General features: G+C 44.3%; 3 protein-coding genes across 5 annotated transcripts; 1 reads left to right on the top strand and 2 right to left on the bottom strand.

Moving 5' to 3' along the window:
- Nucleotides 1-27: 27 nt before the first annotated feature.
- Nucleotides 28-15,923, top strand: LOC139220238 (katanin-interacting protein). Of its 2 annotated transcripts, XM_070852312.1 has the most exons (28): nucleotides 28-101; nucleotides 689-807; nucleotides 2,283-2,371; nucleotides 2,670-2,845; nucleotides 3,267-3,379; nucleotides 3,487-3,588; nucleotides 3,743-3,892; nucleotides 4,126-4,366; nucleotides 4,641-4,772; nucleotides 4,887-5,038; nucleotides 5,242-5,348; nucleotides 5,599-5,695; nucleotides 5,809-6,018; nucleotides 6,456-6,593; nucleotides 7,595-8,450; nucleotides 9,085-9,852; nucleotides 9,946-10,154; nucleotides 10,339-10,417; nucleotides 10,509-10,686; nucleotides 10,993-11,158; nucleotides 11,430-11,596; nucleotides 11,687-11,751; nucleotides 12,366-12,476; nucleotides 12,893-13,032; nucleotides 13,140-13,241; nucleotides 13,338-13,498; nucleotides 14,039-14,124; nucleotides 14,259-15,923. In XM_070852312.1, the coding sequence occupies exons 2-28, from the start codon at nucleotides 796-798 to the stop codon at nucleotides 14,315-14,317; spliced, it is 4,866 nt and encodes a 1,621-aa protein (XP_070708413.1). In that variant the 5' UTR covers nucleotides 28-101; nucleotides 689-795; the 3' UTR covers nucleotides 14,318-15,923. The 2 variants fall into 2 exon arrangements, with proteins under 2 accessions (XP_070708413.1, XP_070708412.1); XM_070852311.1 differs by lacking the exons at nucleotides 28-101; nucleotides 689-807 and having other exon boundaries at nucleotides 2,265-2,371.
- A 271-nt stretch (nucleotides 15,924-16,194) lies between these two features.
- On the bottom strand, nucleotides 16,195-18,160 carry cox6b1 (cytochrome c oxidase subunit 6B1). 2 transcript variants are annotated; one of them, XM_070851819.1, is made up of 4 exons: nucleotides 17,923-18,160; nucleotides 17,118-17,231; nucleotides 16,700-16,800; nucleotides 16,195-16,396 (listed from the first exon to the last, which is right to left on the bottom strand). In XM_070851819.1, exons 2-4 carry the CDS (start codon nucleotides 17,221-17,223, stop codon nucleotides 16,343-16,345), a joined length of 261 nt encoding a protein of 86 aa, XP_070707920.1. In that variant the 5' UTR covers nucleotides 17,224-17,231; nucleotides 17,923-18,160; the 3' UTR covers nucleotides 16,195-16,342. The 2 variants fall into 2 exon arrangements, with proteins under 2 accessions (XP_070707920.1, XP_070707919.1); XM_070851818.1 differs by having other exon boundaries at nucleotides 17,118-17,258; nucleotides 17,923-18,158.
- A 1,155-nt stretch (nucleotides 18,161-19,315) lies between these two features.
- On the bottom strand, nucleotides 19,316-24,848 carry fam234a (family with sequence similarity 234 member A). The gene is made up of 12 exons (XM_070852394.1): nucleotides 24,686-24,848; nucleotides 23,698-23,999; nucleotides 23,500-23,610; nucleotides 23,236-23,418; nucleotides 22,872-22,996; nucleotides 22,513-22,645; nucleotides 21,790-21,922; nucleotides 21,561-21,704; nucleotides 21,066-21,147; nucleotides 20,824-20,976; nucleotides 20,639-20,741; nucleotides 19,316-20,504 (listed from the first exon to the last, which is right to left on the bottom strand). The coding sequence occupies exons 2-12, from the start codon at nucleotides 23,966-23,968 to the stop codon at nucleotides 20,293-20,295; spliced, it is 1,650 nt and encodes a 549-aa protein (XP_070708495.1). The 5' UTR covers nucleotides 23,969-23,999; nucleotides 24,686-24,848; the 3' UTR covers nucleotides 19,316-20,292.
- Nucleotides 24,849-24,978: the final 130 nt, after the last annotated feature.

Here is a 24,978-nt window from a genome sequence, read left to right as displayed (position 1 = left end):
CTGGTTACCAACCAACTCTTCACACTGGGCACATGAGAAAACACAGAAAGACTCGTTAATTTTAAAGCTAATGCCCAGAAAAATACTGTTTTACAGAGGCAGTAAGTATGTTTTTAATACTCATTTGCACCGAGGTAAAGAGTGTAGGACCGTATGAGAGGAAAAGGTAGTTTTTGTGCCGTTTAGCTAATATTGACTTGATACAAGCTAACACTAGTTAGCCGCTCAGTTTGTTATTAGCGTGAATGCTAACTGAGCTGCTTGCTAACCTTGCCTCCTCCTCCTCCTCCCCCCAGGAGTTAATTTAGGCGATAAACAGTTAACCCACAGTGGTTTGGAAATGGACAAAAAACATTCGCTAGCCGTGTAACGTTGAAACAAGCAGAAATGGTTTAGCAGGTTAGCTATTAATGCTATACAAATCAATACACAGCAGACGTTGCCTCACATCTGTCAGCTCCCTGCACGCGCAGCGAGGTTATCATTAATGTGAAGCTGCTTCTCATGGCTTTGGACGAAAAGCTGGTGAAATGAGATGGGACACGTTTGGCTCGCAGTAATAACCTTGTGTATTTGGCTCTGCTGAATCGCTCAGCGGGTGGGGCGACATTTTCAACCCAACACTCAAGGATGATTTAGGCTTCATGTCACAGGTAACCTTGGGCTTGTCGTCTGTGTGCTCCTGCAGCGGCGACCAAACACTGCACAGATTTTAAATGGTATTTCTGAAGAGTCGTCGCCCCCCTCCAGCATCCAGGGGAGGGTTATGTGAACAGCATCATCTGCAGCCACACGATGGATAACGAGGTAAAGCAAAGATGGTTTTGTGCACCGACTCATCCGCTCTGTCAGTAGCTTCAACTTCACCATGTCACTTGACGTGAAACGCTGCACAGTCCTCCAGTTTTGACGACAATAATCGCAGCAGTGCATGTCTCTGTTTCTCTGCTGTCACTAACAAGTACTCTCTGTTCTTCCTTCAATTTCCTTTGCCTCTCCCCTGCTCCTGACATCCACAGATGCTGTAGCCTAGTTGACATGTAGAAACTCAGTAAGGGCTTGGTGATTTTTCTTTGCTCGTTTTTTGCATGATGATTTTTGAAAACTGAAAGGCATGAGCTGTAGGTGACTGTTTCATGCAGACAACTGATGCTCCTTCTAAGACACACTTCTCTTGATTTACCGCTGGCTGAGGGTCAAGGCCAGTGTGTTTAAGACTTAGGCAGGATGATTTAATTTTAGTTGAGTGCAGCAATGGCTGATCAAAATTCACATTGTGAGGATTGTAGACGCGTCTCTTGGACCCTCAATATGGGATTTTGGCCATGTGACAAATGTGTTTTTACAATAACAAATCTTGTTATGTGTGTCTTCTAAACACAGTTGTTCATCACGCTCTCATTTTAGGCAGTGGTTGATGTAATACATGTTGGGCTTGTACTGTCAATGCTACGTTCTGTGAAAGCACTGCACTTGATGTATTATGTATGTGTTATCTAAAGACATATTATTGCACAATGTAATAGCTTTTGTTCCAGTTACTCTGTATCCATTGTAGTGCTCACACCTAATGAGCACAGATTAGGACTTCCTCATAAAGAAGACCCCAAATTTGACATGGCATGGATCCATAAAGGTCTTTGAATTATTCCACAGTGATCCACAGTGACCCCACTGAATGTTTCTCTCCAGCGAATGCATGTTTTTCAGCACTTCTTTTGCCGTATGATCACTAGAGGCCTGCAGAGTTAACCAAATACTCTCATGCTTGTCACCATGAAACAAATGGTGTGTTATTCAGTAAGTTTGAGAAATGTCAAGCTGTTCACAGTTAAGGTTTGTAATGGAGTTGAAAGAAAATATTTTACATTACAAACATTTTACATCACATGTTTAACCCCAGGAATGACACTGACTGAATGTTTTTTGTTCCTGGTGCCACCCTTGTACAACCAGATGGTTGAACAGGCACATTTGGCACCAAAACGCTACCATATTGCAAGTTGTATCGTGTTTTGTCCATCTTCCATGCACTGTAAACGTCACATCTTTGCTTATTGCATGTACTGTGTTGATGCTTTATTTACTCGAGACTAGAGGAGCAAGTTGTGTGCATAAATGTTGTGATGTACAGAATAATGTGTGTTTTGATTGTAGCCCGTGAATGTGAATACCAGTGCAACTATGAAGTGTGTTGTGACCGTCTGTCTACCTCAGACAGCTGATGTGGACTTTTCTAACACATCATGTGTGTGTGTGCACTCATGCTCGTGTTCTTGAAGGAGAGTAAGCCGTGCCAAGGGGAGAAGCCTGCTTCTGCTGTGGATGACACTCTGGATGAATATTTAATCGCCCTCCAGCACAAAAACAGGTGAAGTGTTAGCACAGGCTGCTGGGGAGAGACAGATTGGGTTTCACAGAGGAGATGCAAAACTCCCCCATGACTTTCAGTGCTGCCTAATGGGAGCACTGATTAGTTGCTTGCATTGAGATATACAAAATTATCGTCTGAAATGTGGGTTAGTGGAGGTTAGTGTAGCATAAATATATGTGATGTTCGCCTGCGAGTCCTGAGTCTTGATCTTAGTCATCTCAAATCTGTGATACGCTGTTTGCCAGAATTTTATTCATAATTGTCGAGTTAATGACCAGAATTCTTTGCTCCTCAGGATCCTAAAGCGCCTTAAGTTCAAAGACCGCAGGGAAATTGAGTTGGAACAGCTTGAGCAAGGTTTTTCCATTTATCTTAACGGAGCCAATGCTGAAACCAGTACGAAGCACCCCAAGAGCTCCAACCACAAGGCTGTCACCTCCCCACCTGCGTGGAGGCCTGCGCGCACAGCAGGTAACACTGTGGACCAAAATAAACCTACAGACATTCAAAAGTAAAAACTCTTATGTAAGACCTCATATTTCTTACCTCTCTGTTGTCATGGGGAACTATTATTCTTGAGTATTCATTAATTTTACACTGCAGTTGAAAGCACCATCTCACACTGTCCAATGTTGTTGCTGCTGACATCCCTAGACCATATGGAGCACCAGCTAGTAGCCACCACTCCTCTGCTTGTAGTTTTCATGGCATGATCCCACGCCCAGTACCAGTGACTAAATGATAGTGACAGTTGTTGCTGGCAGCCAGTTTTTCGTTCTTCCTCTGTGTGTTGTGGACCATCTGCGTAAGCGACTGTGTGTTCCTTCTCCTCTGAGGCAGTAGTCGGCTACACGCTGCTCATGTTCCTTTCTGTGCTGTTACTCATCGGCAGATGTCTGTAGAAGCGCCCACCAGCTAACTGAAGATAGCCGTAATCTGGAGCAGATCCACAGGAAGAGGAGCCACACTGCCCCAGGAAAGGTCCAGAGGAAAGAATGGGTGCAGGTAGAGGCTTATAATTATTTAGAATTGTAATCCTTGATGCATCAAAAGCAAATATTTTCCTATCAAAGTACATATATTAATTTTTTCCTTTTTTGTCATATATGCAGGATTCTGTCAGAATTCGAACAGAGGATGGACCAAGTTTGCTGATTTCCCCAAAAAAGCGCTACTCCGAGGATTTTGAGCCATATGAAAGCGTAGACATGGAGGTGGGGGGAAAACATAACAATGCCTACAAAGCCTGTGTGTGTGTGGGCGTTTTTTCCAGGGGAGGGGCGATGTGTCAGATGCAGCTGTCTGTACTACTTAGCATCTCTCCATTTCTGCCATTTCCCCTTTATCCAATCACCTTGTTTCATACAGAGCTCCAGTCCACGTTCGCCTCGTAGTCCTTGCTCCCCAAGGGACACCTGCAAGGTGTCGCGCTCCTTCAGCTCCAGGTCTGAGAGCCAAGGAGGCCAAGCAAATCAGGAGCACAATGAGAAGGTACTTCTCAACCTTGAGGAAGTGAAGGTAAGAAATATGTGCATGGTTTTATTTAATCTTGTTAAGGTGATTTAGTAAATCACCTAAATTAGTTTCATGCTCCTAGGTGTTAATTTATGATGTTTTTTTAGTGGTAGTCACACAAATCAAGGGAATGCTTAAACTGCCAGCTGTCATGTGTGTATGCTTGTGCCTGTGAGTGCTTACACTAATGACTGTGTGCATGGATGCGTACATAAACGCTGACATTTGTAAACTAGGTCCTGCGTCGGAGCCTGGAGGTTAGCATGCGGCGGAGCAACCGCGGCTCAGCAGGGGAGGAGTCAGACGAGGAGTGGGTGGAGGAGCACATTGAGAGGGAGGAGAGCACCGAGAGTCTGGACGAACTGGGGCTGCCTCTCACATCCTCCAAATCTTCCTCCAAACCTCGGCCCAGCAGTTCCCATAACCATCTAGACTCAGCAAACCTCATTGTTCTGGACTTTGGACCGTCACCTAAAGGTAAGCTTCTGCATCCACTTTCACATGTCAATTTGTTATTGATTTTTAGGGTGAGTCTTAATTGTTCAGAGTGGTTCCATCTCCTCCATATCTGCTTCATCAGCACTTGACCTGCACACATGGGGAACAGGCCAGTGCATTAGCTGTCTGTGCTCAGCCCAAGTGTTGAAATAACCAGCCCATGGGATGCAGAGGGACTTTGCCCACAAACACATCACATCAAACACACATATCACAATATAATCCTGATGTGAAATGTTCTCCATTATTTCAGGTCGTAAGATTGAGCGCTCTCTGTCTGCTAAAAGGAAAGAAAACATCGACACCTTTATACCCACCAAGCCTATGTTGGTGAAGAGCAAAACATTAGACAGGCCACCTTCCAAAGAGAGCTGGGATGGTCAGAGTAAGTCCTTTTTAAGTTTTTAATACCGCCCCTTTAAAATATTTCTGTAGATAGGTGTGCTTGATGGCATGTTTTACGGGTGTTGTTTAAAAGATTTTGTGTTTCTTGCTTAAGGGCCAAGGAGTCGTGTGGAGAGGCCCCTGTCAGCTGCCAGAAAGGCTTCCGTCGAGGAGAGGGACTCAGAGGAGATGGCATGCAGGGTGCGCCAGGCCATCCAGAGAGAAAACGACCCAGTGCAAAGTCCTGAGCTCTTCAGCCGCAACACGGTCTGCCTTTCCCACACTGTACATGTTCCACCTGTGCAGGCCTTTATTAAAAACATTGTGTTTTATCCTGTCAACAGGTGGCAGTCTATTATGTGTCACTGTCCACTACACATGTGCTCTAAGTGCTCTTGATTTTAATGTAGTGATAATGTTATTGATTTGGCTTCTGTCTGACTTCTCTGTTTTGCGTCCTTTCTATCCAGGTCAGGGGACACCAGATGATGAATGGTGTAGTGCACCACAACACCCACGACAAGGATGACAACAGCATCACTTTGGCCATGCAGAGAATCACACTCATGGGCCCCAGGTATGCTGACCAATACTGTGTTGAGGGATGGATGGACACCTAGTACTTGTGGTGATCCTGGACATCCTGCAGTGTCACACTAGTGTTTTACAGAAACTAATGCTAACAGAAATTTATGGTGTGTGCACCCTCCGACCTTGAAGAGGTATTTATCAGTGTAGCTGTGCTCAGCCAGCCATCATTAATAACATGGTAAGGTCAGGGACAATAGATGCAGCAGCAGAGCTGAGGGTGCCGTCCTTCTGTTCAGGCAACAACAGAGGCTGCTGAAAGCTTTGGAGAAACTTGAAGTAGGACCCAGCTACAACATTGCTCAGAGTGTCAAAACAGACCACAACAAGCAGCTGGTGAGTCAGTAACACCGTCTCGCAGTTCAGAATGAATAATCCTAATACTACTGGCTTCAGTAGAGATATAAATACAGAGAGGCACTTGTAAATGTTTTGTGATTTCATTGCAGAGAAGGCAGTCCTCAACGGAGGTCACCCCTGCATTGTATGTTACCATGGAGATCCTGTCAAACTGGGGGAACGCTTTGCAGGTTGGGCTGACTGAGCTGCAGTTCTTCTGCCTCCGTAAAAAGAAGCTGTATGTGTCACCTCACGACCTAGACATCAGGAACGCTGACTACCCTGGGAATCTGGGGGCGCTTGTTAATGGAAAGATGAAAGTGAGTCTGTGGTGTCTGACTCAGTATCCTGTTTGAAAATGAACTATGTATAACCTGCATTAATTGTTTTTGTTAGCATTTTTCCATCGTCATCACTTTCGCAAATTTTCTTTGAAGTTAAAAGTATAGAAGACTTTTTTTTTCACATCATGGCATGTCATAGCAGAAAAAGCACAGGTCTTGCTAATTAAGTTAATTATGGCTCCGTTCCATTTTATTGCCCCAGTTAGCCATGAGAGTAAATAAATGTGCACAATAACAAATCTCTGAAGATTGAACACCTAAATCGGTTGCAGCCATCATTAATGTTATTTAGTACAACTGCGCTTTCATGCCTGTCTGTTGTGTCAAAGACCTGTTCATACAAGTTTAAGATGTTCCATCTCGCTATTTACATGGACAAAGTGATGATTTGGTCTGTTCTCTTGGGCCGACAGACCACCAAAGAGCGTCACATGTGGACGTGTCCGTTTCACCCTCCCATCCAGCTCTACTTCATCATCAGGAACACGGAGCGCTCCCCAGACTTTGGGATATCTCACATCAAAATCTGGAACTACAACAGAAGCCTCAATGTATGTGCTTTTTATTTTTCTCCATGCGTCATTACAGTTTGTAAGAAGTTGGATTGTTAGATAACAATCGTCCAACACAAGCGTAATCTGTTCCACACATCCTTTGATTTATCCCTCTCTGGAGTTCAGAGATTATTCATTTAGCTGTCTGTAGCACTAGAGCTCATAAACCCTACATGCTTGTGTGTTCTCACTGTAATACGGGTGACTGTATTGGTGTGGTCACGTCAGGGGTGTGGTTCTCTTCTAGTATTGGCTGGCTGAGCTGCCAGTCAGACTGTCCAAATGTGGAACAGTGAGAGATTAGCCCCAGAGGATTAGTGTTAGGGGGAAGCGTGGGCTTCTGCCTCTCAACCTCACTGCTTTATATGGAGGGGTACAAAAACCCCATTGTATCTCTTTCTATGTTACTGCAGCTGTCTAGAATTGCTTGATGTCTTGAACCTGGAAGGTAAGGAGCTGTTGGTAGGAAATAGGTTCTAGGTTAACCTGGGTTTATAGTTGTTTACTGCCTAGAGGATCGAGCAGATCCAAGTTGGGTTTTAGCCATTTCTTCATGGTAGCCATGACTTTGTGTCTGTGAGAGCGCTAATTACCGTTCTTTGTCTAGATATAGCTAAATGACTCAATAGTGAATGTATGAAAGTAGTATACTTTTTAGACTTTATGCTTTTGAATTAGCTGCTTTAGTTGCTTTGAATTAGAATCACCATGTACTCAAAATATTGTTCAGAAAACAAAGACATAATATGCTAGCATAAAATGCTAAATAATGTGTGATATTTACCCCAAATGCTTTCTGTGTAATTGATTTGCATCTCATGTCTTTACTTAAATTGAATTATTTGACATAGAATGTTAAATCATATTATTTGTGAAATATTCAAATCTTGACTAATGGGACATTTTGTAGCACAGCTGGGTCCCAAAAGTTAAACGATGTGCAAACTGTTAAACATGACTGTATATTCAAGTAAAGTGAAGCTCTGTTTCTCTTTTAGGATCTTGACATTGGCGCACGGCATATAAAGCTGTACCTTAACAGCACATTGGTGTTTGAAGGTGAGCTGGAGAAGGGCTGCGGCAACCAGGTCTTTGACTACAGCACCACGATTGACCTCCAAGATTTCCACGCCTCAGACTCCCTGTTTTCCAGCCCTCTGTCTTCAGGACACAATCTACGGGGTGTCAGCCCCCAGCGTCATGAGGACAAGAAGGGTGGGGAGGGCAGTAGCACCCAGCGTCACCACAGTCCAAATCCACAGCCATCAGATGCAGCAGGCCAGGCTATGATAGACATGCAGGAGAAATCTCACACACTGCTACCACCCATCACTCCTTCACCAGCGGGGGCTTTATCTGCTCATCGCTCCTCCACACAAAGGAACTCTTTTGACCTGTCGGCCTCAGAAGAGCCCCTCTGTCTCAGGCATCAGGTGGAGCAGCCTGCACCCATGGAGCAGACAGTCACCACCCAGCCGTCCTCCTCACGGGTGGCCCCCCAGTGGCTGCAGCCCCTGAACAGAGGAGCGCCAGAGGGCTGTGAGGCCAGCAGGGAGAGGCCCCGGTGGCTGGTGCCTCAGCACTCTGCAGAGCCCAAATCTCCGTCAGCCTCATCCTCTTCAATGCTCCCAGAGCTGCCGTGCAACCCAGGCCGAGTGTGTAGGGGGATGGAGAGGACAGTGAACGGGAGTCAGTGGAAGGCCAACTCTCTGGACCTGAGCTGTGACCTGCTGGAGGAGCTCGGGGAGCAAAAGTCAGACAGGCCCATCAGCGGACGCAGGAGCTCGTTCCGAAACACTACAGCCACTGCCAGAGAGGAGCAGCAACTCAGAGCTACTGCACTGTCAAACACAGGTAGGAAAGGCTGATACCTCCCATGTTTCAAGTTATAGTGAGTTATAAGTTAAGTTATAGTACTTAATCAATTTGTTCTATCAAAATCTATGAGTCATGTGATTTTATACACATACATTTGTTTGGCTTGTGACTGTCACCACATGAAAGCATGTGTTTATGGAGTGAGGTTTCAGCATTATGTGACGCCTGTCATTGGACTGATTTAAAAAAAAAAAAAAAAAAAATGAAATGACCACGTTTAGTTTACTAGAGACTCTACAGATATCTGTCTGAGCTTAAATAAGATTGTGGAAATGTCATGTTACAAACTTCCATTATAATCCCTCAAATAAATAAACTACATGATTTAAAGAACTATACTTTCTAGTATACACCCCAGGGATACCGTGCTGTGTGTTTTATATCTTCATCTTGCCTGTGAACACTTAACTTGAACTGGTAAATATATAGTTTTATTTGAAATGGGTTATTGATAACTATGTATAACTAGATAGATTAGACATTTAGTGTATGACTGCACTCTTGTGTTCCATGTTTGAAGATAAATGTAAAAGCGGTTTTCAGACCTAAAACAATTGTCTTATTTTCTGTGGCTTGTTAGTAATTAATATATAATCTGTGTGTTCTGCAGATGAGCCAGTGTCATTGGTGAGCGCCAGCAGGAGGCAGTCCTTTACTCGGGCCCAGCTGCACAGCCAACAGGATGACAGCCTCATGGAGTCCTGGGACTCTCTCACCAAGTTCAACCAATGCCAACGTGGACGCATCTCCAACATGGGCTTCGAAGGTGACATCTTTGACGAGTTCCTCCAGCGGCAGGCCCGTGGTCCACCCACAGTCCCAGTCAATGCCTCCACAGCAACCAAGGGCCCACTTTCCTCCGTGACCACTCAGGGGGCAGTCTGTGAAGGCCCTGATGATGATCCGTCCATGGAGCGGGAGGACGAGTTTGAAATCCCGGTGCTGCCCCAAGGCCAAAGGCTGGTCATCAACATCCTGTCCACCTGGGGGGATCGCCACTATGTGGGCCTCAACGGTCTTGAGGTGTTCAGTTCCAGTGGAGAGCCCCTACAACCTGCTCACATCCGTGCTGACCCTCCAGACATCAACATTCTCCCGGCCTATGGCAAGGATCCACGTGTGGTCACTAACTTGATCGACGGCGTGAATCGTACCCAGGATGACATGCATCTTTGGCTAGCACCGTTCACCCCTGGTCGCAGCCACACCATCTTCCTGGACTTTGGAGCTCCCTACCAGGTGGCAATGATCCGCGTGTGGAACTACAACAAGTCGCGCATCCACTCCTTCCGAGGACTGAAGGAGGTGGAAATGCTGCTGGATGGAAGGTGCATCTTCCGGGGCGAGATTGCCAAGGCCTCTGGGACACTTTCTGGAGGTAGTTGATCAGAACACCCTCGCAAACTTTTTTTTTCTCTCCTATGCGTCAGTTTTGATCAAAGTTTTCCTTTTCCTCACCATGTCTCTTCAGGGCTGGACCAGTTTGGTGACACTATCCTGTTTACCACTGATGATGAGATCCTGGAGGCCATGTCGCGTTATGATGAAACCTTCCTCAGTGAAGGTGAGGGTCCCGACAGCCTGGCGTCTGAGGAGGAGCTGCAGAGACCGCGCACTGCGGACGGAGAGGGAGAGGAAAGACCCTTCACACAGGCCGGTTTCCGAGAGGAAGACCTCAAAGTAAGTAGACGCTTTATGGGCAGCAGGTGCAGGTGTTAATAGAAGTTATTTTGTGGTCAAATGCTTTGAAATGTAGGCACCGAATTCCCAATTATGGTAACTAAACAAAGATCCAAACAACTGAGTTCAGCCAAATTAGCCATCACATCATTAACAGTTTTAATGTGTTCACATGTTGTTGTAGTTGAAACTCCACCTCAACCCCACTGTGAGTCAGTCTGAGGAGAACATGGAGCATATTCCTGGGATGTACACTGGAAAGTGTGAGTAGATAATCAGCATGCTGTCATCACATGTTCAGTTGTCTTTTTTCGTTGTTTCTATACTTACAATAACTGTTTCCCTCCACCCCAGGCCTTAGACTAGAGCTGGCGTTGACTTGGGGGGACTCCCACTACATGGGGCTGACAGGATTGGAGGTGGTGGGGAAGGATGGAGAGAGTTTACTTTTAGACCTCAGCATGATGGCTGCCTCGCCCAGGGACCTCAACGACCTGCCAGAGTACAGGCACGACCTGCGCACACTTGATAAGTACGTCTGACACTATTTGTTTTGTGAAAATGTTGAATACGCTGATATTTGAAACTTTTTTATTCATGTTTTTTACACAACAGTCGATGTATTAGAATGACCTTATTTTTGAGAATTATCATTGTTTCAGGTTCCCCAGCTCTACTCTCTTTATTGAAATTTCAACATCAAATTTCATACTCTTCCACCCTTTGCTCCCCCTACACCTCTCTCAAGAAAAATCTCATATCAGAGTCAAACTCCAGACTTAGATCAGATCATTATTGTGTTTAGTTTTTTTCTCCAATGTCTCTTTTCATTACCCAGACTCCTAGATGGCCACAACATTACCACTGATGACCAGCACATGTGGCTCATCCCTTTCTCCTATGGAGAGCTCCACACCTTGAGTATGTCGTTCAGCAAGGCCCAAACCATAGCTGGACTCCGGATCTGGAACTACAACAAGTCCCCCGAGGACTCCTACAGAGGGGTGAGACACTTTTCTGGCTCAAACTGTATATGCAATGAAGATGCAGTTACAAAAGACCAATGCAGTTTCCCTTTAGATTACAATAGTAAACCATGTGTATATCAAAGAATATGATACTAGACACTGTGAAACATCTGAATAGGATTTAATTAATTAGATAACATTGTCATAGTGTCAGTTGCTTTAGGTGAGCTATAAGTGACAACAAGAAAGGTTCTATGCAGGAGACTATACTATAAAAAACATACAAATGTCTCTGTCGCTGGTCTAGGTGAAAGTGATCCATGTGTTCGTGGATGACGTTGCCATCTCCCCAACGGAGGGGTTCCTGATCAGGAAAGGACCAGGCAACTGTCACTTTGACTTTGCCCAGGAGATCCTCTTCGTAGACTTCCTCCAGACGCCCACTGATGACAAGAATGCAGAGGACTACCACAGGTAGGAGCCAGAGATTTGATTTGGATGTGTTATGTCAGGAGAAGGTTTGAAAACTGAATTTCCTCACTTAAAATGTTGTCTCTAATTCAGAGGAAGCTCTAAGAAACAAGAACAGGCCAGCATGGACTATGAAGCTCCCATCATGCCTTGTGGATGTATCCTTATGATGTGGTTTATTGGCATTGTCTGCATTGTCAGCTGAATCTTTGGATTTGTTCAAATTGGTGGCATCTTATATGAACATGCTACATTTTTATGTACAAGCATATTATTGCATGAGGGCTGAAACATTTTTTTCATTAGCAATTGATCCACCGATTACAGTTCAAAGCAGTAACAGATGTGGTTGAACACTTTGATACTCTGCATCCAGCAATTTTTTTTTCTATTACTGTTTTTGTGTAGTACCTAATGTGGATTGACCAGCCTGAACATTCCCCCTGTGTACCACTGTGAATCAATATTTTAAATGAGGACTGTGTCAGAAATCACTCCGTCATTCACTCCCTATTGAGTACAGTGACTTTGCATTCATAAAGTGCAGAGCATGGCACATGGGATTGTTTGCAGAAAGTAGTGTAATGCCAGGGACATTACATTCTTTTGTTCTAATATTGGGATTTTTTAGGGAACTATACTGTATAGAGGACAAAGTTCAAACTCAGAATTCATCCACTGATAGATATAGTGCTGTACATAGTAAATAGGGAGAGCCTTTGGCCTTGTGTGTGTTACACGTGTTGTATATTCCTTGACCTTCATCTGTCAGTCATCTTTCAGCTGCAGCTGTTAACAACCTGGGGAGACCCGTACTACATTGGCCTCAACGGCCTCGAATTTTATGACCAGAACCACAAGAAGATCGGTCTCAGTGACAACAGTATCCTTTCTTATGAGTTTACATTGACCTTCATGTAGCTAGAATATAAAAATTTCACTTTTAATCTGGTAAAGAATTTGTTGTGTGAATCCACAAACACTCAGTTTAGATGACCAGAAATTTGAAACAAGTAATGAATGCATGAATCCAGGGGTATGAATATTATAACTTACCCTGTTACCATGAGAGGTTATTGTGTTCTGGCTTCACATCGACCGGTCAAATTGAGATGCTATGATCATGCTGTAATTGCTATAATTTAAAGGTCGAGCTGCTTCACAATCAGTCCTGGTTTGGTGAAATTGAGAGAGAGGATGTGTGCAGTTACCAAGTGACCAAAGCGGTAAATCATTAACAGCTGTTGAAGTATTAATGGGTAGAAATTTGTGTCTGTTCCTCAACATTATGTCCACCAGACATTGCTGCTTTTCCAGACAGTGTGAACATACTGGACAACGTGAGCGGTGACGTGAGGACACCAGATAAATTAATAGATGGAGTCAACAGTACCAGCGACGGAAGACACATGTGGTTAGCCCCGGTGCTCCCCGGACTGGTGAGGATTTGAGAGGGAGAGGAAGTGGCTACAGTACATTCATTTAACAGAGTCAGAGGAGAGGTTTCCAGGATAACTGTGTAAGTGTATTGATTCTTTCCACACAGGTGAACCGTGTGTACGTTATCTTTGATCAGCCGGTGACGGTGTCCATGATCAAATTGTGGAACTACTCGAAGACACCACACAGGGGAGTGAAGGAGTTTGGGGTAAGCCTCTCTGTTTGCTGTCGCTGTGGCAATTGCTTTTGCAATTGCTACATCTGGACCTCAAGCAGCAATCTGCATGTCTGTGTGTGTGTACAGCTGCTGGTGGACGACCTTTTGGTGTATAACGGCATCTTGGACTGTGTAAGCCACGTGGCGCGGGGCATTCTGCCTACCTGTAATCCAGTGGTGCCCTACCACACCATCCTGTTCACAGACAACGCCTACATTGCACACCGTGAGAGGAACACTGTCATCAGGTACCCAGCATTCTTAGGATGTAACTATGTTTCACTGTTCCATTTAATGTCTGATTGATTGTGCAAAAAAAAGTACAGGTCAACCCTGCATCTTTTCCAGAATTATTCTAAAACACAGACACTAATGGCATTACAAAGGTTAGATTCAGCCCCAAAGTGTTGAGTTGGCTTAAACAGAGATGTGCTCTTCTCCACTTCAGCCCCCGTGGCAGCAGGCACCACCAACAGTGAGTAACAGAGCCTCTGAAAGCCCCATGTCAGCACCTCCTTGTGGTCAATCCCTGTACTGAAGATTCCTCCAGTGCCCTCAAATGTCCCCCAGCCATCCCACACCTTCCTCACCACACACTTAACCTGTGATACCTCCGTACCTCCGCTCCCCCCTTCGTTACCTCTCCAGCCCCATCTTTGGTCTCAAGGCCTGGACCTGCTGGCTTCAAGCTTTGTTATCAGTCAGCCCTCCATTTTGTGTTGCTCCCTGCTCTGGTTTTCCAGATTTAAATATATCTGCTGTGTCTCTGTGTACTTGCTGTGTTGCAGTAATTATGTGGAGGATCAGGATGTGAAGATGACCAATGAGAATCAGATAGTCCACCACAACAAGAAGAAACAGACAGCAGATCCAGGTGAGTCAAGCCAACAACTGGACTTAACTCAGGCATCTTTTTCATTGGTCACCAATTAAAAAATGTCACTCCTCAATCAGTAATATAAGTTAATTTGCAGGTAATAATGCCTTATTTGCTCTGCCTTATTGCAGCTCTTCGGCCTAAAACCTGCATGACTGATGGTGGGAAACACGGGAAGAGGAGGTACTGACAGACAGACCATCAGACACACGTGGATTCAGTGCTCATACAAAGAGCGCAGAACTAAAAGGGAAGAACTGTGGCTAACTATTTAAGCCCACTTTTCACTGGGTGACTTTTGAAAACCTCCTACACATTAAGACCCAAAGCAGCAACCTAGCCGCGATTTGTAATGGTAGCTCTACGGTGGCTCACATGGTCCACGCTGAAGAGGACAGAGATTGCACAGATAACAATAGGTTTGCACACACACACACACACACACACACACAGGATTCCACTTTATGGTTGGATTACTCCCCTTTCCCCTGCTGTGAAAACACACCCACTAGATACATGTAATCTTGAACACGTACTGTACGGTTGCCCCAATCGTCCCTCCCTCAGTGCCAGGATAAACCTGTGAGGCTGCATTTTTATCAGCCCTATTATTGTGCCTAGTACTACACACTATATCTGTGGCTGCTACTTGTGACTTTTGTGCTGCATATTTAAATGCTGCTTGTGGCATGTACATACTTTAAAAACAAAAAGGAAAAAAAGCTGCAAGGCCACATGAATACACTCTCACATCAGGATGTGGCCAATGCTACATTTGTTAATGACTTTTATCCACTGACGAGCCTAGACGATCAGCTCTTTGCCTGATGAGGATGAGAGCTGACTCACACTACGCCAGTGCACCAACCAATCGTATTGCTATGCAGACACTAATTTATATCCAGTAAGAATTTATATGTGTTGGCTAATATATTTCAGAGCCTAATGGTTTTACTTGGGGAAGCGCTTCCAGAGAGGTTTTCACCTTTTTGGAGGATTTGTATCGATGGCTAAAGTGGTAACACTCGTAGTTGAAAAACAGAACAGCGATCAGATTTTTGTACATTTCAACTTGCAGACTCCTCACTCGACATATTCGGCTTCACAAAATTAGGTCAGGATATTTTTTCTGCTTTGCATCAGGTAGAAAAAAAAACTTAACTTATTTACAATCCAAGTGACCTTTATTGAAGTTGCTCTAGACAGATTGTTATGATAGAAAACTTTTCTTGAGCCAGTAAAAGCAGTTTTAGTAATTTGATTAGAAATAGAAAAAAAAATCTACATCTGATTTTGAGTAGTTTCAGTAACAGGCAACTTCTAATATGCAAATACTATAACCTTACCTCAAATTGAGAAGAATGATCTTTAAAAAGGGATTTATCGGATTCTACCGTCATAATACTTGGTAGTTGGTGTTGTTCTATTCATTCAATATTTACTGTACTAACTTGTTGCATGGAAACATCTCTTCAGCATTAGCTGTTGTTATCATCCTGTTAGATACTTTAGTTCGGAGGAGTTTTTACTGCTTCATTGAGCCCCAATATAAACTATTTCATACTCCTTACTCATAATGGGAGTAAATTGTATATGAAATGCAGTTTTATGTATTTAATTTGGTCCAACAGCAACAATGGTCATTACTCTGTATCCCAGTCCTGCTCTGTAGGGTGATGGCTATTATTGTACGTGTGGCATTTAGTGTTTTGAAATACTTTAATTATTTTTCTAATCTTGATTAAATATGTATATTTGATGTAGGTTTATTTGAATGAATAAAATGTAAAAAAATATGTTAGTTTGCAGTGTGTTTAAGTTCTCTTTTTAGGCTGTCTGGACTGTCCAGTGTGAAAGCATGGCCCGGCTACAAAGAGCTGCTCAACGGATAAAACCTCCTTTACTGTGCGTGAATGAGTCATCTCAGCTTTGCAAAGGCCTGTATGCTCTGACTTTAACGTTTATCCTTTAACCCTTATTGTTCTGAATCAACACAAAGTCTCTAGTAACTCTCTGTTGGGCTGAGCAGCTCAACGTAAAGGCAAAAAACAGGACAACTGAGCTACGTAAATATATCCTGAGATACTTTAATGCACAACATGCCGTACATTTAATAGTATTTATGTGGAATGGCGTGGTGTCTCCCACCACTTATACAAACATTTAGCTGAAAAGATCACATCTTTGCAGGCCAACGGCTTCGCAGATGGCAGTCTTAGATTTTTCCTGGAAAGGTTCCCTCATCTCTCTGCTCATCCCATTTCTGGACCTGAAGGAACAACAATTCAGAGGAAAACTTACTTTAAGACACCAAGAGAATGATTTAAAGGAGGAAAATCTCCTATCTCTAATTTTGGCCTGAAACGCTGTTTTGATTCTCAGGACGGAGCAGAGACACACAGGAATGCGGGGAACGATAAAGTTGTTTGACCCCTGCTAAACAAACTCAGCCCACATAGAGGAGAGTACCATGTATGTTCTGCCATTACTCTTCAGCTTCCCAGTGTCCTTTTTGGACAGCGGTTTGTCTCGTTAAAAAACAAAAAAAGATTAATATGTTTAAAATGTTTACCCAGGATATGGGGCAGAGTGATTTATAGACCCTTTTGTACCAGTCGCAGGGGGTGATGTCCACTCCTTTAGCTTCCAGAGCTTTCTGGCAGCGGTGGTAGTCTATTAATAGAGAAATAAAAACAATGATCATCAAAATAAAACGTGGTCTCAATCCAGGGGGAAATCTCAAGGGGAAACGTCAAGTCAGCTGTCCTCAAGAAAGGTTAAATTGGATTACCTGCAGCCTAGATGTCAGGGATCAACACATCTAAAACACCTGTGCTTCACTGGACTTAGATTTAGCACATCAAAAGTACAACACCAAACATTATTATCATATTTTCTGCTTGTCCTCATAGTTTTTATTGGCTGTTTTATCTCCATCTAGAAGGGAGAGAAATGTCCTTAGCAGCTTTGACCTTGAAATGCAGCATTACCCAAGTAGTTGGACCAGCAGTTCCTGGTCTGGTTCTGGTTCGGGAATCTGGCGTCAAAGGGGGCAGTGCGATAATTGTTAAGTTTGGTCTGGATGTCTTCAGCCATTTTCACCTCTGTCAAGAGATAACCATCAGTGGGTACTGCGGGGTGCAAAAGGCAACATGCTGTTTTTCTGTCACCAATCATAAAATACATGATAAAATGTGATCATGAGTCAAAAACAGACAAGCACGGTCGACATGGATGCGCCGATAAGTGCAGCACAGGTGGGCAGACTACAGCCTCAGCAGAGGACTGTGTTAGGGAGACTGCTGGGGTGCTGCATGCGTCACCTGAAAGATGTTTCTAGAAATGCAGAGCTTATTATCGGGTTCTGGTTTCTCAGAGCCAATCGATGGTGTTACACACGACTATACCCGCGGTCGACTACCAGACTTTCTCCTAATAATCACAGGAATCTTACCACTAAAGGTGAAAACCACAGACGAAACCGAACGCGAACGATATCGGCGGACAGCTGATCAATTGGCCCGTGGAGGCTTTTCCTCCTGATTCCTCTCTGCTTAATACAAACGGATAACACCATATTCTTCTGAGGTGATTAGTTGCTATTAGAAGGTAAAATAAAGGTAGTGGGTTAAAAAAAAACACTACAAACGCAAGTGTGACTCGTGCTTTCATTTCCAGACGCAGAGTTTTTTTAATGATAACTATTCCCTCCTAATGGTCAGAAACCTCTAAAACACACGCGGAGCGCTTCAAGAAAGAGACTTATTAAAATTCAGACATGCATGTAGAAGTTACCTGTGGCAGCAGTCGCAGGCTGGAGCTCAAAGTGACTTTTATACCGGATGGTGAAAGTGTGCCGCTCCTCTGATAAGCACTGTGCGCACTGCCCGCGCGCGCCGGTGTGGAGACGTTGCGGGCGTGCGGTCCCATCATAACGGTATGGCGGACTCAGGTCACATTGAAGTGACTGATAGACGCGCTCTGACAGCCCAGACTACCTGTTCAGGTCCGTGGGGGTGAGAGGCGGCTGGGATGAGCAGAGGCAGCAGGAGAGCGGGGTTGATTCATGGTGTTTATCACCACATTGCGCACACACACAGATGTGAACTTTCCTTCTCAACGCGGAAGTATCTTCTGCCATTCCTTGCCTCTGTTAATCATTCATAGCTGTTTGCACGAGTATTCAGTGTTTGTCTTGCTGAAGCTACATAAGGAAAAGGCTCTGTGTACTCCATATTGTGTCATGGCACAACATAACGTGAAGGATCATTTTATCTAAACTGTCCAGGAATTACAGCTGCCAGGTCACGTGGGGACGCTTTTGTAAATGTGTGTGTTACTGGTCATACAGTTCATGTGTGAACACACTGGCTGGCTGCGCGTCCTCAGATGCACCAAACGTCCCCGATCTGATGGCAGACGGCGGCCTGGAGCCTCTGGCTTAAAGTCAACCCACTTCACTGGTGAAGCACATGCGTCCGTCCAGCTCCACTTCACTCCACTTCTCCCACACACGTCAGGCGGGCTGGGCCGCTACTCTTGATCCAGTTTCCCTACAAGGAGGGACTTTCCATTCACAATGTTAGCAGGGGGGGGGGGGGGGGGGGGCAGGCGCCTGTCCGCAGCTGTGAGTCAGCGAGGAAACGACGTGCTGTGTAATTATTCAGGGCGTAAACTGTACAGCAGTTACATCCCCTGTGATATGCGACCGAGTCCCGGACATCCAGGGACAGCAGGAGGTCAAAGGTCTCCTATACTACTGAATGGGACGCTACAAACTGTTGCTGATGAAAAATAGTTTTAATGAGATGATTATATTTTCTAAATTCAATTAGTTTGTTTTCTCAAGTTAATGTGACACTGTACTTGTTATTGAAATGAAAGTATTTGGCATGAGGCACCTCCCTTCATAAAATACACAAACTTCCTGCAATTGTTTGGTGAATACAGAAAAAAGAAAAAAGATCCAGAGCCTGTTAGATCACCAGTGTCCATCCATTGTCTATACCGCTTATCCGTCAGGGTCGCTGGAGCCAGATCACCAGTGTGCTGATCAGAAATTATATGAAGATTAAGAATGTAAAAAAAAAAAAAAAAAAGACTTAAACTTCAATTGCTACAATTAGAAAGCTACCTCAGGTATTCTTTCACTTAGCTCCCATAATGAAGACGTCTTTGAGATCAAACAAAATTTTAAAATATTTTAATATTGCTCAAATTCAAAAACATGTCAAATCAGAAAGAAAAGCCAGCTCCTACAAAGTCCCTTCCCACAGGTTGAATATATTAATATACAGCAAAAACAAGAACCTCATTTTCACTTATTTAACTAATAAAAATCACTGAGAGAACAAAAACAGCTTCATAAAAAGGAGCTGTAGATCCACAGCAATAACTCCATATCACGAAGAACCTCTGAGAGTCAGCGTGGAGCGACTCACAGGTTTAGTTAGTGTGCGTTAAAGAACACCAGTTACAGCATCTTGGATTTACACATACTTGTCTTGATCGTCAACAACAGTACCACTGACTACAAGACTGCCCTATCAATATTTTCACAACCAGCATACGTAACAAAAAATGTAACCACATAAAGTATACCTCAAGGTTGGTGGAGTTTCTCATATTTCAAGTTTCAATTTACATCTGTCTGTTTTACTGTACAGTTTTGAGAAAAGTTACCAAAAAGGAAAGAAGCCCTATGATTGTACAATTATAGAATTTCAACTACACAGGTGGTGGCGCGCATCTGCCATCTTTTAAAGCCCAGTTGCATAGAGTCAATAATCCAGCCTCTGCAGTTACAAAAAAAAAAAAAAAGAGCATTGCATTGATGCATGAAAGTGCTAGAAACAATACAGCAAGGCAGATCCAGGTCTGTCAGCAGGAGAAGAACAGTCCCTGCTGTGTGATTGTCAGGGAACACTAGCTCTTTGGACCAGTTTGTCCAGTGGAGAGTAACGGAAGAACCCTGTCAAATCAAGTCCGCCAAGTCTCTAAACACAAAGGATTTCTTTTGGTTATCAGCAGTTGGAAAGTCATAGCTAGTGTACACACTTTGGTTTATAGAATCAAGTCATGCCACTGAACAGTCAGCTCCTCCACAATGTTTTTTTTCTTTTCTTAACACAGAGGACTTAACTGCACACATGACAGTTGGTCCTTTCACCATTCGCTGAAGCGCAGACGGTTGAAGGCCTCTTTGATGTCCTCATTGGTCTCTGAACTTCCGCTGGTGTCAATACGGAGCACTTTGCTGTAAGGGACGTCCTGCTTCAGCTTTCGCTTGCTGAGGACCACGGTGCCCTCGGCTCCCTCCGTCCTGGGACCTGTCAGCAGGATGTAGGCAGCATGGCGTCCACGCTCCAACAGGGTGGCTAAGATTAAAAAAAAAAAATCCAGTCACACACAAGAGCTGACCCCTGTGTTTCCCCATCCCTCCAACCACTGACACACCCTGTAGTTCAATAACATTTTGTTAGATCAGAGGAAAAGTAAGAGCAAACAGCACCTTTAAATGCTATGATGTGGTCCATGGAGGTGGATGACTCCAGGAGAACTTTGGAGTAGAGAGGATGGAGCATGTAAGAACATCGCTCACTGGTTAATGGTACCTGGAAGGCAACATTTGAGTCTAATTATCACTTTGTGAGACATCTGTTTACATGCAGATTTTAATACAGGCAGCATACTTACAGTTGAGTTGGTTCCTGAGGGCATTGTGCCCCAGAACACGAAGATTGAGAAGGAGTTGGTGGTGTGTATTGAGGCGGGTCTCGGTGAGTTAGGAGTGGCCAGGAGGCTGATTTCCCACAGCACACCTCCAGACTTCCCATCAAGAATTACAACCTGCATACAAGACAGACGGCGGTACAGTCGACATAGACTTCAAACCGAAAGCCGGACACAGAAATAAAATGTAAGAGTCACAGCCTTACCCTCTTTGTGTAGTTGCCAACATCCTCCTCAACCACAACGTCCAGTACGTTGTCTTTGTTAAAGTGACCGAAGGAGGGCTGACTGAAAGAATGGGAACAGAGGACAGGATTTATCTGACTCAACCAGCCTGACAGTATATGGTTTACTCTGATAATTAAAGCACTGTCTCAAAACAAAAAAGTACCATAAAACGTCTGTATCTGCATTTTATTACACAATAAGTCTTTGTCATTGAGGACAGTTTGACTTGTCACAGTAGGAAAAGCAATGGGGGCTGGATTCCATTTAGCTGACAGAGCCATCGTTAATGTGAGTAGTAACACCTCTACTCTTCCTACTGTGACAAGTCCAAATGTCTGCAGTGAAAAAGGCCTATTCGATGTCCAGCCAAAAATATTATTGCCAATTTATTTTCTGTTGATAAATTGATCAACTAATAATTTCAGCTCTAATTTGGGTGATATTAAAAAAAATATTAAACTATTTAAAAATACCTGAGGATTGAGCTGGAATTGAATCTCCACAGTAGCTTCAGTTGTTTTCCATCAACTAATGCCACCTCGTTCCCAGTTACAATCAGCAGGTTGGGTGGATCATCCGTTTCTCCTGCCCTGAGCACTTGTTTCACCGAGTCAGACCTACAAAGCAGAAATAAAAGTCTCACTGACGACGAGCTGTGTTGCTGAAGTGATAATTAGGAGGTTAATGAAGGCTGCTTCTTACTCGTAGATGGGCACAAAGCCAGATGTTGCAGCGGCATTCTTCTCCCAGTATTTGTCCTTCTTGAGGCCCACCTCCATCCCTGCTTTGGCCTTGGCAGCGATCCTCCACAGTGCCAGTCCATACAAGCCAGTGTCTGTGAATGAGCACTAGATTATTCACTACTGCCATCAAGTGTCCACGACATCCATCTACGTACAGCAGTAGAAACCAAAACCACAGCTGCCATAATAAATCAGTACCTCTTAAAACTGTCTGAATATAGAATTTAAGGTGAAGGAGTCTTTTATTGTAAGAGTAGTGGTGAGCGTGATTATTTTTATGAAACTAAACTAAGAGGAAAGGTGGTTAAACACATCCTCAAACACTCCTTTGTGAATAAAAATGGAACTTTGTGAATGTAGCACACAGAACTACTTACTGAATACTAAGCTACATCACTAGACTGTGACTTTACCTCATGACTCCCCTTCCACTCTGATCAAGTGCCACCATTTTCTACTTAGAACAATTCCTGACCAAAATAGCGCGCACCCTGGGGACACTTTTAAGTTGAATCTGACTGTTTTAGAGCAGTTCAGAGCAGCTGGCCTGCTTCTAATTTGTGACACTTGTCAAATTACTTGGATGCAATGCAGCATGCCTCCATTAGGAGAGACTCAGCTGGTCTGACTGCAGATGGGCGGCAACCTGTTGCGACTGTCATAGTTGATTTCCGATACAAACCTTTTTGTAGTAGCACATAGTGAGCGTCTTCTGTGGTGCGGTGGAGAAGATGGTTGGCTGCCTCTGTGAGGTCAAGAACCACCGTAGAACCAATCTGGACCCCCGTCTTCCCTGAGAGGAACGCCAGCTGAGTCTGCAGATGAGCCGAGACACTTTGAAATTGGATGAGCTGTATATTGCTGAAATATTAAGAGATGATTTCACTGCAAATACTTATTATGTGGATGTTTGAGTCCTGCTGCAGGAGATTATTATAGAAAAAAACTCAACGATACAATGTGACTCAATCCTTACACCGCAAGAGTGGAGCAAGGAGCAAAGAAATACATGTAGCAGTAATAAACATCGCTGATGTTTACCTGTGTGCTGTCAGATGCCACCAGAGCCACATCGCTGACCATGTCCCCGTCCAGGTCAGGGACGCTAAGAACGGGCACAGTGCTCTGCAGACCAGAGGGCCGAGGCTGCTGCCACCTGACGTCACCTGTACACACATATCACACAGAAACAGAGCTCTCAATCTGAGTTTCTGTGGTTTTACAACTATAGCTGCAGCTGTCGGTTAATTCCTAACACTGTTTTGTGTTGTTTTAACAAGCACAAGTGGTAAGATAAAAATGACTTATTTACTTATGTAGAAAACTTTTTTATGCAATGACAACATGAAAATGTGATGTAATTTATAGTATACGTAATCCAGACAGGAAGTACTGAGTAACTAACCTGTGTATTTGTCAACAGCTGTGAGTTGGTCAGAGTGGGACAGCAGACAGTCCCAGGTTTGGCTTGTTTCTTTGTCCAGACCACACTGGGCCCAGTGGAACTCAGGAGCCAGCGGACGCTCCCACAGGGTCTCACCATCTGTCCCATCCACTGCTAACACAAACACACACGGCGAGGGAAGGCCTGGAAAACACACAGAGCATGTCAGCGATACAACTCTTGTTTCCTCAAAGAGTTAAGGGGAAACTGTAGAACACTTGATACCTGCACCAGCGCATGTGTTGTTCTGACTGCCTTCTGTGTTTCTGAGGACAAACAGGACGTCCATCACCTTGTCCTTGCTTGCATCTTCAAAAGCTAAGAAGTCATAGGTTGCTGTGGCCGTGAAGGAAGGGAAGAGTAGTTAGTTCCACATTTGAAACACTACCAAGCATAGAAAGGCGCACAAGCGATCGTACGCACCAGCTTGAAAGAAAGTCCTGTTCCAGGTGATGAGATACTGTGGTCTGACGGGGCAGGGGATGATGAAGGAGAAGGCAAACACGATGGTGAGGCAGAGGAACAAAGAGAGGAAGAAGACTGCGGTTCGCCAGTGGGTCAGTTTGGCAAAACCCAGGACTTCCTTACAACTCTTCTTATTCAGCTCTGTCGCAGAGGGAGCCGTCCCCGTCTCTGCCCCGTCCTCTCCCCTCTTCAAAGGGTCTCCCTCAGTGGCACTGCCGGTGGTCTCCATTGTGGCCTCAGTGCATTACCAGCTCTCAGATCTGCTCGACAGGGAAAAGAGCATACAGTCAGATCTTACCTCAGTATAATACTACTTTTAAATACACACTTTAATGACAAAACCCTGTTTATCTAGAACCCAGTGAATACTCCCATCATGACACAGTTTGCTTCCCTGCCAAAGTAACCTGCAATAATAACAGACAAAACTCGCTGGCAATGACAGATATAGTGCATGAAAAATACTGCAGGCAGCAGTGTCCAATCCAGCTATTTCTGCCGCATCAACCTTTGTGGATCTGAGCCTATTCAGACGTGCCAGCACCGACTCCAGAGATTTCTCAGCACGAAAACAACAAACCCATAAAGGACAATCATTTTCACCCAGGCTAGCACACCCTGCTATTTGCTAACCACGAACTTATTGGTCCTAAAATATGTGTATGCTAGTTAGGAAGCTGACAACAATATTTAAAAATAGTAAAAGAAAGAAAATGTATCCCAAGAAGAACGTTTTCTCCGAGTAGTTCATCGTTGGATAGCTAATCATTGTTAGCGAGCTTGGTTAGCGACTTAGTAAACTTCCCGGTTAACAGCTGGTTAGTTTGCTAACTTGTTGAAGAAGACACAGGCCCCACAAAAGCAGGAAAACAGGCTGATGTTATCACATGAGAGCCGCCGCGTCGAGTTCAATGAAGAATAAACACCGACTCTGAAAGTTTCTTACTTTTCTCTCCGCTGTGGTCTCTGGTCGTGGCTGGTGTGGCTAACTGCAGGCAGCAGGCCTGACAAACACACACACACCGACACAGCTGCCTGTCAACCTCAGCTACGTAAACAAATCACAGGCAAACCCGCTCGTGACCTGAGCCTTCAGTTTGTCTCTGGCAGCGCCTTTTCTCTGCTTCCGTTGAAGATCTATAGACGCAAACAAAGACACCAACCGTAACGTTAACTCTTTCTAGCCTAACCCTAAATAAGTGTGTTATCAGGAGACCACAGGCGGTGAGTAGCTGCAGC

The sequence above is a fragment of the Pempheris klunzingeri genome, chromosome 20, assembly GCF_042242105.1.
Source record: "Pempheris klunzingeri isolate RE-2024b chromosome 20, fPemKlu1.hap1, whole genome shotgun sequence".
Taxonomy (NCBI): Eukaryota; Metazoa; Chordata; class Actinopteri; order Acropomatiformes; family Pempheridae; genus Pempheris; species Pempheris klunzingeri.
Note: the sequence above shows the minus strand (reverse complement) of the source record. Positions and strands in the feature narration are given on the sequence as shown.